Source organism: Scyliorhinus torazame, chromosome 8 (genome assembly GCF_047496885.1).
Source record: "Scyliorhinus torazame isolate Kashiwa2021f chromosome 8, sScyTor2.1, whole genome shotgun sequence".
In the NCBI taxonomy this organism is placed as follows: Eukaryota; Metazoa; Chordata; class Chondrichthyes; order Carcharhiniformes; family Scyliorhinidae; genus Scyliorhinus; species Scyliorhinus torazame.
This window is the reverse complement of record NC_092714.1, coordinates 64,911,022-64,923,337: the sequence shown is the minus strand read 5'-3', so window position 1 is coordinate 64,923,337 and position 12,316 is coordinate 64,911,022. Positions and strand designations below refer to the sequence as shown.

Here is a 12,316-nt window from a genome sequence, read left to right as displayed (position 1 = left end):
AGCAGTTCTGATCAATCCTCATAATTCGGAAGTGTGTTAATGCATGCGTAGCTAACAGGGCTATCAGGTAAAACTGATAGATTTTTGTTGCGAAAAACTGTCGGGAGTTTGTATTCAGGAAAATAGCGAAAGCCGTACCCGTAAGTACAGCACTTGCCTTAGTACCCCTCGTTCCAAATTTTAAGAGCGTATTTAGAGAGGAAATATAGCAATGCAGGCAATGCAACACCTCATGAACCCTGAAGGATTTTTGGTCGCAGCGACCAGCAGCAGAGAAGGACAGTGTCCCATTTGGGAAGAGGAAATCAGGAAGTACCTCAAAGGGAAAGGATGGCCCCTTTGGAGTGAATTCTGTGAAAATAAGGAAACAGGACCCGGGAGTATCGGACATACTTGGTGGGAGAACCTGTCAGAGATTCATAAGAAAAGCTTAGGAAAAGCTCGCAAGCCGATGGCAATCGTGTCCTATTTGGCACAATTGCGTGGCACAGAGGAGGTCGTTCGGATGCTCCATAATGAGATAGAAGGAATACATCGAATGAGCAATGTCGATGTAAGTGAGGTTGAGAAAGAGAACTTAGAGTTGAGAAGGAAGTTAGCAGCAAAGGATGGAGAGGTGGATGATGCCAAGGGGGCACACTAGTCTTGTCTGGCGCATTTAAGCAGCTTCCAGACCCAGTACGAAAAGGCCTATCAGGTCACGCAACGTGCAGTCCTGGTAAGAGAGGAAACAGAGAAACAGGCAAAGGCAGTGTAGCGACCTGAAAGCAGCATTGCGAGCACTCCATGCTGCCACCACGGAGCAGAGACAAAGCTCACTAGATCATGCGAAGTGCAGGAAGCAGATTGCAGAGCTGCAGTCTTTGCTTTCAGTTCAGAATGGATTCCAGAGCACCTTTGCATCCCAGTTAGATACAGAAGACGGCCCGGATTGGGAAAAATTAAATGAGACCGCGCATAGATATGTTCAGGGAACATGTGCACAAGGAAAGCCCCAGAAGAGAAAAGCGCCCCAACCCCCCACATCGCAGATAGTTCAGGCTGCAATGAATCCAGTAACCACCCACCGCACAGTCACATCGGTCGGAGATACAGAATTTCTTTATATCACCCCCTTAACCGCGACTCAATTACGGGACGCGTGCGAGAAAATCACACCGTTCCTCCCCACCTCAGACTCCCACCACTTCTTTGCCAGAGTAAAGCAGCAGGCGACCATGTGCGGCCTGGATGAGCGTGAGCACGTGAAGCTCACAGTTTTGAGCTTAGAACCTTCGGTCGTAGCAGCCCTTCCCGACCCACAGAATGTAGGAGGAGGCACCCTTGCAGAAATGCACACAGCGATCCTAGATGCGATCGGCTACAACAGAGGTGACCCAGTAGAAGGCCTGAATAAGTGCAGGCAGAAAAAGACGGAACACCCCACAGCGTTTGCCGAACACCTGTGGATCCATTTCACAGCCGTTTTCGGTCATTTAGACCGCGCCCATTTGTCCCAAGAAGGTATGGCCAAATGGACCCGCACCCTTATCTCCCATGCCACAGAGGCAGGACAAAAAGCCTGTGCCAACTATGACCCCTCAGAAGAAGCGCATAATGAGAAATGGGTTTTAAAGAGATTGTCCCGCACCTGGGAGCAATCTGTCCAAAACAAACCCGCAGTTAGGAAACCCGAGGAACAGCAGGCAGAAGTAGACATCCAAGCGGTGAAAATGCACCAGAACCCCGCATGGGTGAAAGAAGGCAGGAACAGCCCCCCCACAAAAGCCACAGGAGTGTTACAACTGTGGACAGTTAGGACACTTTGCACGAGAATGCAATGCCCCACGAAAACCACAGAGAGCCCAGCAGGCAGGCACTCTGAATAAGAATAGGACAGAGCCCAGACATAGCGTGAGCACCCGTTCAGACCAGACAGACCTGAACGGAACGGACTGACGGTGTTCGGGCTCCCCCAGTTGGGTCTGCGACACCCTTTGGGATAGGTCCGGCCGATTCCCAGTAGTTGCAGCAAAGTACGGGGACAGCCCATCAAATTTATCTGGGACACAGGAGTGTCCCGCACCACAATTAATTCCTCCACGATGTTCCAAAAAGACACGTGGCCCACTACAGCCACAATCCCCCTCAGCGGCTTCACAGGCCAATCACAGCAGGGACACATCACAGCCCCTGTACCTATTCAAATTGGCAATATTACGACAAGACACGCCATAGTTTTAGTCGACCTACCCCACACAGCAGAACACATTTTGGGCATTGATTTTATGAACTCCCACCACCTTTCATTTGATCCAGTAAACCAGTGTGTCTGGAAAATGGCAAAATCCGCAAGAGTCCCCGCAACGCTCACAATAGGTGAATACACAAACAAGATTAGCGCAGTCAGCGAATTTTGGTTTGACCCGACCACAATTAACACAGACAAGCAGGTTAGGGCAGTTCTGCAGAAGCACAGGACAGCATTCGCGACCCACAAACACGACAGTGGCCGGATGACTGGTTCCGTTCAAATCACAGGACCTGACCCTAGACCCCAAAAGCAATACGGATTTCCCCAAGAGGCAGAGGGAGAAATTGCAAAAGTTATCGACAGCTTATTAGAGCAGGGCGTACTCAGATCAGTAGCCTCCACTAATAATGCCCCGATTTGGCCAGTGAGAAAACCCGATGGATCATGGCGACTGACCATCGATTACCGGGAACTCAACAAAGTCACCCCCGCAACAGTCCCCACGGTAGCCACAAGTCCTGAGACCATGCTCAAACAGGGACTCAACTGACAATACTTTACGGTTTTGGACACCAGTAACGGATTCTGGTCCATTCCATTGGCAAAAGCGTGCCAATACAAATTTGCCTTCACTTTTAAAAATCAACAGTACACGTGGACATGCCTTCCACAAGGATTCCACAACTTCCCCTCCATTTTCCACTGACAGCTGGCAAATGGATTGTCAAAATTTTCTCGCCCCGAATGTCTGGTCCAGTATGTGGACGACCTACTACTGCAGACAGACACCAAGGCAGAGCACATCGAGCTTCTGTCCGAACTCCTGGAACTCCTACAACAGATTGGCTGCAAAGTAAACCCCAAAAGGCCCAGATTTTGGAAAACAAAGTGATATATTTGGGTACAATTATCACGCACGGTAAACGTGAGATCGAGCATAAAAGAATTGACTTGATTGCCAAATTGCCCCTTCCCCAGAATGTTTCAGCCCTCCGGTCGTTTTTAGGACTGGTTGGTATTGCCAAAACCACATTGACGGTTTCGCCAGCAAGGCAGCACCCCTCTCGGAATTCCTAAAGAAAGGAGCCCCTTGGGAATGGCTTCCGCAGCATACGGATGCTGTGGATGCTTTGAAAAGAGCCCTCATTGCAGCCCCTGCACTACAAGTTCCAGACCCGCTTTCCCCCTACGCTATGGAGATAGCTAGCACAGACCGCACCCTTTTGGCCGTGCTCCTCCAGGAACAGCACGAACAATTAAGACCCATGGCTTACACTTCCAGACTTTTGGATCCTGTGGAGCAGGGATTTTCGGCCTGTGAACGGCACCTGCTCGCAGGTTTCTGTGCAGTTCAGTGTTTTTCCTACATAACCGGACTAAACCCCATTACAATCCTCACAGAACACACCCCCACCCAACTTTTACTTGACGACCGACTTAAGGACGGTACAGTTAGCCATATCAGAGCAGCTAGATGGACCCTTCTTTTGCAGGGACGGGACATCACCGTTAAGCGGACCAAGACCCACACTTTCTTAGCCGATAACCTTCAGTACCCAGGCACACCTCACGAATGTGAAATCATCTTACCGCACCACAACACAGGCCCCTTTATTGCGAAAACACCCCCCAGAAAGATAGGTAGTTCACCCCAGAGCCCCCAGCACATAAATACATGCGCACCTTTAAGGATATATGTGGACAGTTCTTCCACAGTATTAGAAGGGAAGCGCATTACAGGATGCGGCATATATGTCGAGGACGCGCAGGAACGCGCCTTAGAAGAGATCTCCTTAAAGCTACCAGGCCACTTAGGCGCGCAGGCAGCAGAACTAGCAGCCGTTGCGTATACTCTGGATCACCCAGATTCCTTCCCCAGCCCAGCAGACATATACTCGGACAGCCTCTATGTCTGCAATAGCCTTACAGAATTCCTACCCCTGTGGAAAGCAAGAGGATTTGTTTCCGCAGACAGAAAACCCCTCCCTTCAGCCCCATTGCTCTGCCACATTTTAGAGCAAGCACAGGACAGGACCTTTGGTATTGTTAAAGTTCGCAGTCACCACCGTTCCTCCCCCCCTGGAAATGTAAAAGCCGACGCACTGGCCAAAGCAGGTTCCAGGCATGGATACTTTTGGACACCCCCCGAAAGTGCACCAGTGAGTGCAGTTCAGGTCTCGCAGACTAATATTGAGGATTTAGTGCAGGCCCAGAAGCAAGATAGCAATCTCAGGGAGATTTTAAAAGGACAATTTACAGCACCCTATGATAGATTTAAAAATGCACTGACCACACATGGCGGTGTGGTGTTAAAAGACACCCTTTATGTGGTTCCTGAACAGGACAGGAATCAACTTATTTGTTTATTCCATGACAGTCATGGGCATCAGGGAATTGATCCCACTACAGCCCACCTCAGGCAGCTCTGTTGGTGGCCAAGTTTAAAAGAAGATGTAACGCACTACGTTGAGAATTGCCTTATCTGTGCCCAGAACAATCTGGACAGATACGCACAGAAAGCTCAAATTAGACACACCCTCCCCGTTAATGGACCCTGGACTAACCTCCAGATCGATTTTATAGGACTATTCCCCCCTTGCAGGAATGGTTACAAGTACGTATTTGTCGTCATAGACACTTTTACGAAATGGGTAGAGGCATTCCAATCCAGAACGAACACGGCAAAGACCACAGCCAAGATCTTAACCCACCACATCTTCACGAGATGGGGACTCCCCCGCAGCATTGAATCCGACTAAGGTTCCCATTTTACGGGACGTGTCATGAAGAACGTCCTCACGATATTTGGCATGACCCAAAATTTCCACATTGCATACCACCCCCCAATCAAGTGGTATCGTTGAGCGCATGAATCGGGCCCTAAAAGCCACCCTCAGAAAAATGGTCCAACAAAACAACACCACTTGGGATTCAGTCCTCCCTTTTGCGCTGATGTTTTTGAGAAATACTATTTCAACATCCACAGGTTACACCCCACACACTCTCATGACCGGACGCCCCATGAAAGGCACAGAATTTTTATTAGGAGTGGACTTGACCAGCCCCGAAGTGACGGACCTCACACACGAGAACGCAGTCAAACAGTTAGTTGAAAATGTGAAAACGGCTCAGCTAGCAGCCGCAATAAGATTAGGCACAAGGAAGAAACAAAGCAAAGCCTGTTTCTACAAGACAGTGCATGCGACTGAGTTTGAGGTAGGACAGCAGGTCATGCTCTCAATTTACAACCCCAGCACATTCCTGTCACCGAAATATTCGGGTCTGTACGCCCCGCCCACAGCCAACGTATCCCTACCCTCCCACAAAATGCCCACCACATCCACGGACTTGCCCTCGACTCCACCCCCGACCTCTAGACTCCACCCCAGAACGCCCAAAGACAGCAGCAGCAGCGACAGCGACTGTGACTCAGACAATAGCCACAGCATGCCTCCCTACTATCCCCATGCAACAGACCCACACCCAGCGAATCTGACCACAATTCGAGTGATCCTTTCCTGATCACATTCCTCAACAAACCCCACCAAAGACCACCGCCCTACGATGACGACTCGGTCCCCACAGAATTAGATACAACTTTTTGGCACTGCGACAATTCATACAGGCTCGTCCGAAATGACGAGATGGACCCTAAGTCACACCATGCAGCTTTATCAACCCTCATCCATTCCAGCGTATGGCATCCGGGAGAAGACGATGACTTTGAGTCTGACTCCCAAAACGAGAACCCCTTTGCGACCCTGTTTGCAACCGATAACTGAGGTGTCCAGATGATGTTTTAAAAAGGAACCGCTTGGGAGAAACGGTGTCCTTTCTGATGGAATCTGCAGCATGTTGTTCAATGTTGTTTGTTAGTGTTATTGTTAAGTGTTGTTTGTACACTCGGAAGTTCCACTGCCACACGCCATATTTGTCGGCCGAAACCTGTGAAAACTTGCCAGCACGCTCATCGGCAGAAACCACTGAGAGCTTGCCAGCCCCCGTTCATAACTTCTGGTTCGAAGGTAGAACCAATACGGCAACCCCCCACGATGACTACATTTCTTGCCCGTTCTTGCTGGTTGCTCAGGCAGTGGAGAAACAGCATTGGTCTCCGCCCTGCGTGAGGACCCCCCTCTGGTCAACTACGCTCGAGTAGAGCACATACGACATTGATCACCGTCCTACCCGGGGATTCCATCCAATTCTTACCCGTCGCAGCCCATACGCACTTCATTTCGGCACTCTTGGTTCAAAAAGTTTTGTTTTGTTTTCCGGCAACCCTTAGGTTGCCATCCCTATGCTATTTACATCCTCAAACATTTGGATGGCAAATCGCATAGCTTGCGAGACGGCTCGCACTGTTTCAGTATTTTAAAATGTGTCTTGTCCTGAATATTCGGTTAAAAAAATAATAAAATGAGGGAGTCACACATGGTGACAAAATTATAAAGGGAAATTGGCACCACAGACAGACAAACTAACAGACGAGATATTAACCAAGATAGTAACAGACACTATGCTTGATCCATAGAACCCCAGAAGCTCCAGGAAAAGAAACGGAAAGGAAGAGACGCGAAGAGAAAGAAGAACAATGAGGACATCCTCCGTGTCGATCACCACCAATATAATGTGTATTCGGTTGCGCGCGAACGCGAACCCCCTGACCCCAACCACCCCCCCCCCCCCCCGGCCGACAATGATTCACTTCCCCATAGCACCCAGAGCCCAGTAACAGGCAACACCACACCATCATGGTGTGATAAGCTCGTAACGTGGTACTCCCTTTCCTACGTAGTCGAATCCCTATTAGTGTTGGCGATACTCTGCAGCATCATGCAGACTATCCGCATGAGGCAATGGCGAAGGAGAGCCCACCGCGCTAGCACACCGGTATACAGAATGAAATCCCCTATTTTCGGTTTCCACCAGGCCCCCGAACCCCTTGATCTACAATAAAGACCATTTGTGTTGCATCTTTTGTAAATAAAGAAATGGAAATATTGTACACCCCTGTGCTTGACTGCCAAGCCAGGAAAAATGTGAATGCTGCTTTTATTTTTGTATTGTTAGGAAGTTAATATGACTGAATGTTTTAGTGAGTGTAGGTTATTCAGGACAGTTAGCGGTACCGTTTTTTTTTTGTGTTGTAATGCATGTCCCTGTCTGACATAGCGCCACTTAGAAATTGTCAGTTAAAATTTTTACTGCATAGTTATGGTCAGTGGAGAGGCCATGGAAGAGTGCTCGCTGGGTCAGGGAATGAAGACAACGCAGTTATGTGATCCTTCACGCTTCGCGTTAGGGATCACAAGGAGGGAGTGTAACCACCTGGGTTGGCCACTTCCCGACTTAAAATGGAGAACCGCAAAGACTAAAGGGAAATTCAGCCAACACAGGCAAAAACGAGCAAGTGCAGAAATCCTGTGTATTTGAACTTGCAAAAACCAGACAGCACTGAAACCAGCAGCCATCTGCATTGTAATGAGCGATTCCCAGGAACAATTGATACACTTCAGGTGAATAAGGCCAAGCCAGACTCCTCGGCGCCAGCAGGAGCCAAGACAAAGGAAGGCCAACGGACATTTAGGGACCGCCCAGCGATCAGGGAACAACTCCAGTATTGGAGAAATCGATCCAAGTGATCGGAACGCAGTCCAATCATTTGGAATCAGGTACGGGGTCCGCCCCGAAGGGCGGGAAACCCCTGGGGACGAAAAAGTAAAGCCCCAAAGTTCAAATCGGTCTTCTTGACAGGGTCACTCAGCAACTCGAATCAACCCTTGAGAGTGAACTGTCTAAGCTGCTGCATCAACCAAGTCAGTCTCCAGTCAATGCTCGCTACGAGATAGGCGCTCCTAGTTACCAGTCCATACCAGCTTTTGAATCCTGCAGACTCAGATCGAACGAAAGGCCATTTGTTCCCCTGACCTGGTGGGCCAGTCCAAAGCTAAGTATAGGCCTGTTAGTGATAGAGAATAGTCTAGAAAGTAGAGTTTATGCATGAGTAGTGATTTACTGTGTGTAATAAATGTGTTTTGATTTGAATCTTACTAATTGGTGTGTTGAGTTATTGATCAGTACTTGAACCTCGTGGCGGTATCATAAAGATACCTGGCGACTCTAGAGCAAAGGTTATAGAAACAGAGCAAATTAAGTAAAGATACAACGGGTGACATTTAAGAGCCAACCAAAAGTTAGCAACAGTTAAGAATAGATTTTGTGGAAAATGTTGGAACATAAATCTGACTGGAGCAGTGTGAGAAAAAAAATGCACCAGCTGGAAACAGGAAAATGGGGAGATTGATGTGTGTTGAAGTTATACACAGTGATATTTCCTCTTTGCTTTCTTTTGAGCAGAACTGGTTTAGAAGCCATCATGGAGACATATGCCTTCTGGAGACCTCCTGTTCGGACCCTCACGTTTGAGGATTTTACCAACATGCAAAAACAACAAGGTAATTTTTCCTGTATTTTTAGTTCCCCCCACCCCCCTGTACAAGCTACAGAATTCCTCATGACATTGTCACAGTCACTCTTTCGTTAGCTCTTAACAACAACAAGCTGAAGTTATATAGCACTGTTAATGTAATAACACAATCCAAGGTGCTTCATAGAAGCATCATTAAACAAAATGTGCCACTGAGCCACAGAAGATGATATTAGGACAGATGATCTAAAGCTTGGTTAAAGCGGTGAGTTTTAAGGATTTTCTTAAATGAGGAAAAAGAGGAAGTGGTGCAGAAGCCCAGAGAGGGCATTCCAGAGCTTAGGGTCTTGGCAGCTGAAAGAATGGCCGTCAATGGTGGAGCAAGATTTGGGATGCTTAAGGGCCCAGAATTTGAGGGAAGAATGTTTCATGGAGGGTTGTCGGAAGTTACAGAGATAGGGAGGGATGAGACCCTGGAGGGATTTGAAAACAAGGATTAGAATTTTAAAATCAAGACGTTATTTAACTGGGAACCAACATAGGTCAGTGAGCACCAGGATGAAGGGTGAACGGTATTAGGTATGAGTTGTATCGCTTCTCGGCCTTTTGGCTAAGATGAACATGAGGTCAGGTGTAATTTACATAGAATTTACAGTGCAGAAGGAGGCCATGCCTGGATCTGGTATGTCTCTCTTGTGGAGACCATAAATTGGATTCAATTTGAATTGGTTTTTGGAGCAGGCAAGGAGGTGGATTGGATTGGATTGGATTTGTTTATTGTCAAGTGTACCAAGGTACAGTGAAAAGTATTTTTCTGTGAGCCGCTCAACAGATCATTAAGCGCATGAAAAAAGGAAATAAAAGAAAATACATAATAGGGCAGCATAAGGTACACAATGTAACTACATAACACTGGCAAAGGGTGAAGCATACAGGGGTGTAGTGTTAATCAGGTCAGTCCATTAGAGTGTCGTTTAGGAGTCTGGTAACAGGGGGCGTGGTAAACCACTGTATCGTATTGTACTGTTGTACTGTTCCATGCCTGGGCTTGTCCCTGCTGAGTCCGAACCACTGTAATATATAATCTGTGTATTGTGGTAAACTGCTACTGTATTATATATAATGTGATAAACTACTGCCTGCTGGCTCCGCCTCCCCCCGGGCTCGGTATAAAGGTGGCTAGTCTCCGCCGCTGCCTCAGTTCGGGATCCGAGGCCAGGAGGCTTTCTGTTTAGTTTATTAAAGCCTCAGTTACGTTCACCACTCGTCGTGTGTTTATTGATGGTATATCAATTTAATAAAGTAAACATCTAAGATGAATTCATCACTCAAGCCTGATCGCCTGGAGCTGGACCCACAGGCAGCCGTCACCACTGCAACATTCAAGCACTGGCTAAGCTGCTTCGAAGCTTACCTTGGATCTTTCACCGAAGACTTCACCGACCTCCAAAAGAAGCAGATCCACTATGCACAGGTGAACCCGCAAGTCTTTCTTCTCAACAGGGACGCCCCCTCGTATATGGAGGCAATAATGCTGCTAAAGGGACGCTATGTAAAGTCTGTAAACAAAGTGTATGCTAGGCACCTTCCTGCCACGAGATGACAACGCCCTGGGGAATCACTAACAGAATACCTGCATGCCTTGCGGGTACTCTGCCAGGACTGTGACTGGCAGGCGGTATCGGCTACCCAACACGCAGAGCTGTTGGTCAGGGACGCTTATGTCGCAGGCATGAAATCAAACTACATCCGCCAGCGATTGCTAGAAGGGGGTACACTCGGCCTCCCAGAGACAGTGCAGCTCTCAAACTCACTTGAGGTGGCCTTCTAGAACATGGAGGCCTACACCTCCGACCGCGCGGCACCCTCGTGGACCTCGTGGGTGCCGCCATCACCCAACTCGAGTGCGGCGCAAGCCTGTGCCGCACAGCAGCCCGCCAACGCTGGAAACCCGAAGTGCTACTTTTGCAGCCAGGGAAAGCATCCCAGACAACGCTGCCCTGCACGGAAAGTGACTTGCAACGGGTGTGAGAGGAACAGCCACTTTGTGAAAGCCTGCCAGGCCCGATTTCTCCCGAAAACTCCTAGGCCCAGCAGCGTTGCCTGCTGCCTGTCGGGGCCGCCCCCAGCTGCCGTGCCACCTGCCATGTGCGACCCGCGGGTGCCGCCATCTTTGCCGCCATCTTCGATTTCGCCCGCCACGTGCGACCCATGGGGGCCGCCATCTTTGACGCCATCTTGCACTCCACCCGCCACGCGAGACCCATGGTTGCCGCCATCTTTGACGCCATCCCCGATGCTACCCACAACGTGCGACCCATGGGGGCCGCCATCTTGGGACCACTCCGCAGCTTCCCGGGTGCCCTGCTCACCCGTTCATACGCTGGCCGCCGCTACCTCCGACTGGCCAACCCATCACCTTCCGAAGCTCGCCTTCATCACACTCGACCAGTCTCGGCCTCACCACCTCACAAAATCTACGATGACCGTCCGGATCAACGGGCACGAGACGGCCTGCCTTTTCGACTCCGGGAGCACAGACAGCTTCATACGCCCAGATACGGTAAGGCGTTGCTCCCTCCCAATTTTACCCGCGACCCAGAAAATCTCCCTGGCCTCCGGATCACATCCGTACAAGGCGCAGAGTACACTAACTTTAAACTCTACGTCCTTCCCCATCTCTGCGCCGCCCTATTACTGGGGCTCGACTTCCAGTGCCACCTCCAAAGCCTGACTTTAAAGTTCGGTGGACCCCTGCCCCCCCTCACCGTCTGTAGCCTCGCCCTTAATTTCGTCCACCCTCGCTCTTCGCTAACCTCACCCCGGACTGTAAGCCCATCGCTACTAGGAGCAGACGATACAGTGCCCGGGACAGGGCCTTTATCAGGTCGGACGTCCAGTGACTCCTACGAGAGGGGATCATTGAGGCTAGTACCAGCCCCTGGAGAGCCCAAGTGGTGGTCGTCAAGACTGGGGAGAAGCACCGGATGATCATCGACTACAGTCAGACCATCAACCGGTACACGCAGCTCGATGCGTAACCCCTCCCCCGCATATCTGACATGGTCAATCAGATTGCGCGGTATCGCGTCTTCTCCACAGTTGACTTGAAGTCCGCATACCAGCAGCTCCCTATCTGTCCGGAGGACCCCCAATACACAGCCTTCGAGGCAGATGGCCGCCTCTACCACTTCTTCAGGGTTCCCTTCGGCATCACCAATGGGGTCTCGGTCTTCCAACGAGAAATGGACCGAATGGTTGACCAGTATGGGCTGTGGGCCACATTCCCGTACTTAGACAATGTCACCATCTGCGGCCATGACCAGCAGGACCATGACGAAAACCTCCGGCACTTCCGCTACACCGCTAAACTCCTGAACCTCGCCTATAATAAGGAAAAATGTGTTTTCCGCACAACCCGCCAAGCCATCCTTGGCTACGTTGTGGAAAACGGAGTCCTAGGGCCCGACCCCAACTGCATGCACCCCCTCCTGGAACGCCCCCTCCCCCACTGCCCCTAGGCCCTGAAGAGATGCCTGGGGTTCTTCTCCTACTATGCCCAGTGGATCCCCAAATATGCGGACAAGGCCCGCCCACTTATTAAATCCACCGTTTTTCCCCTGACAGCTGAGGCCCGCCTGGCCTTCAACCAC

At 49.9% G+C, this 12,316-nt stretch overlaps 1 protein-coding gene across 1 annotated transcript in view; it reads left to right on the top strand.

Moving 5' to 3' along the window:
* Nucleotides 1-12,316, top strand: part of tbx15 (T-box transcription factor 15) — a 150,289-nt gene that overhangs the window by 122,278 nt on the left and 15,695 nt on the right. Inside the window, exon 7 of the mRNA XM_072513742.1 lies at nucleotides 8,594-8,691. Within this exon, the coding sequence (XP_072369843.1) occupies nucleotides 8,594-8,691 (98 nt within the window). The remainder of the gene's footprint in view (nucleotides 1-8,593; nucleotides 8,692-12,316) is intronic.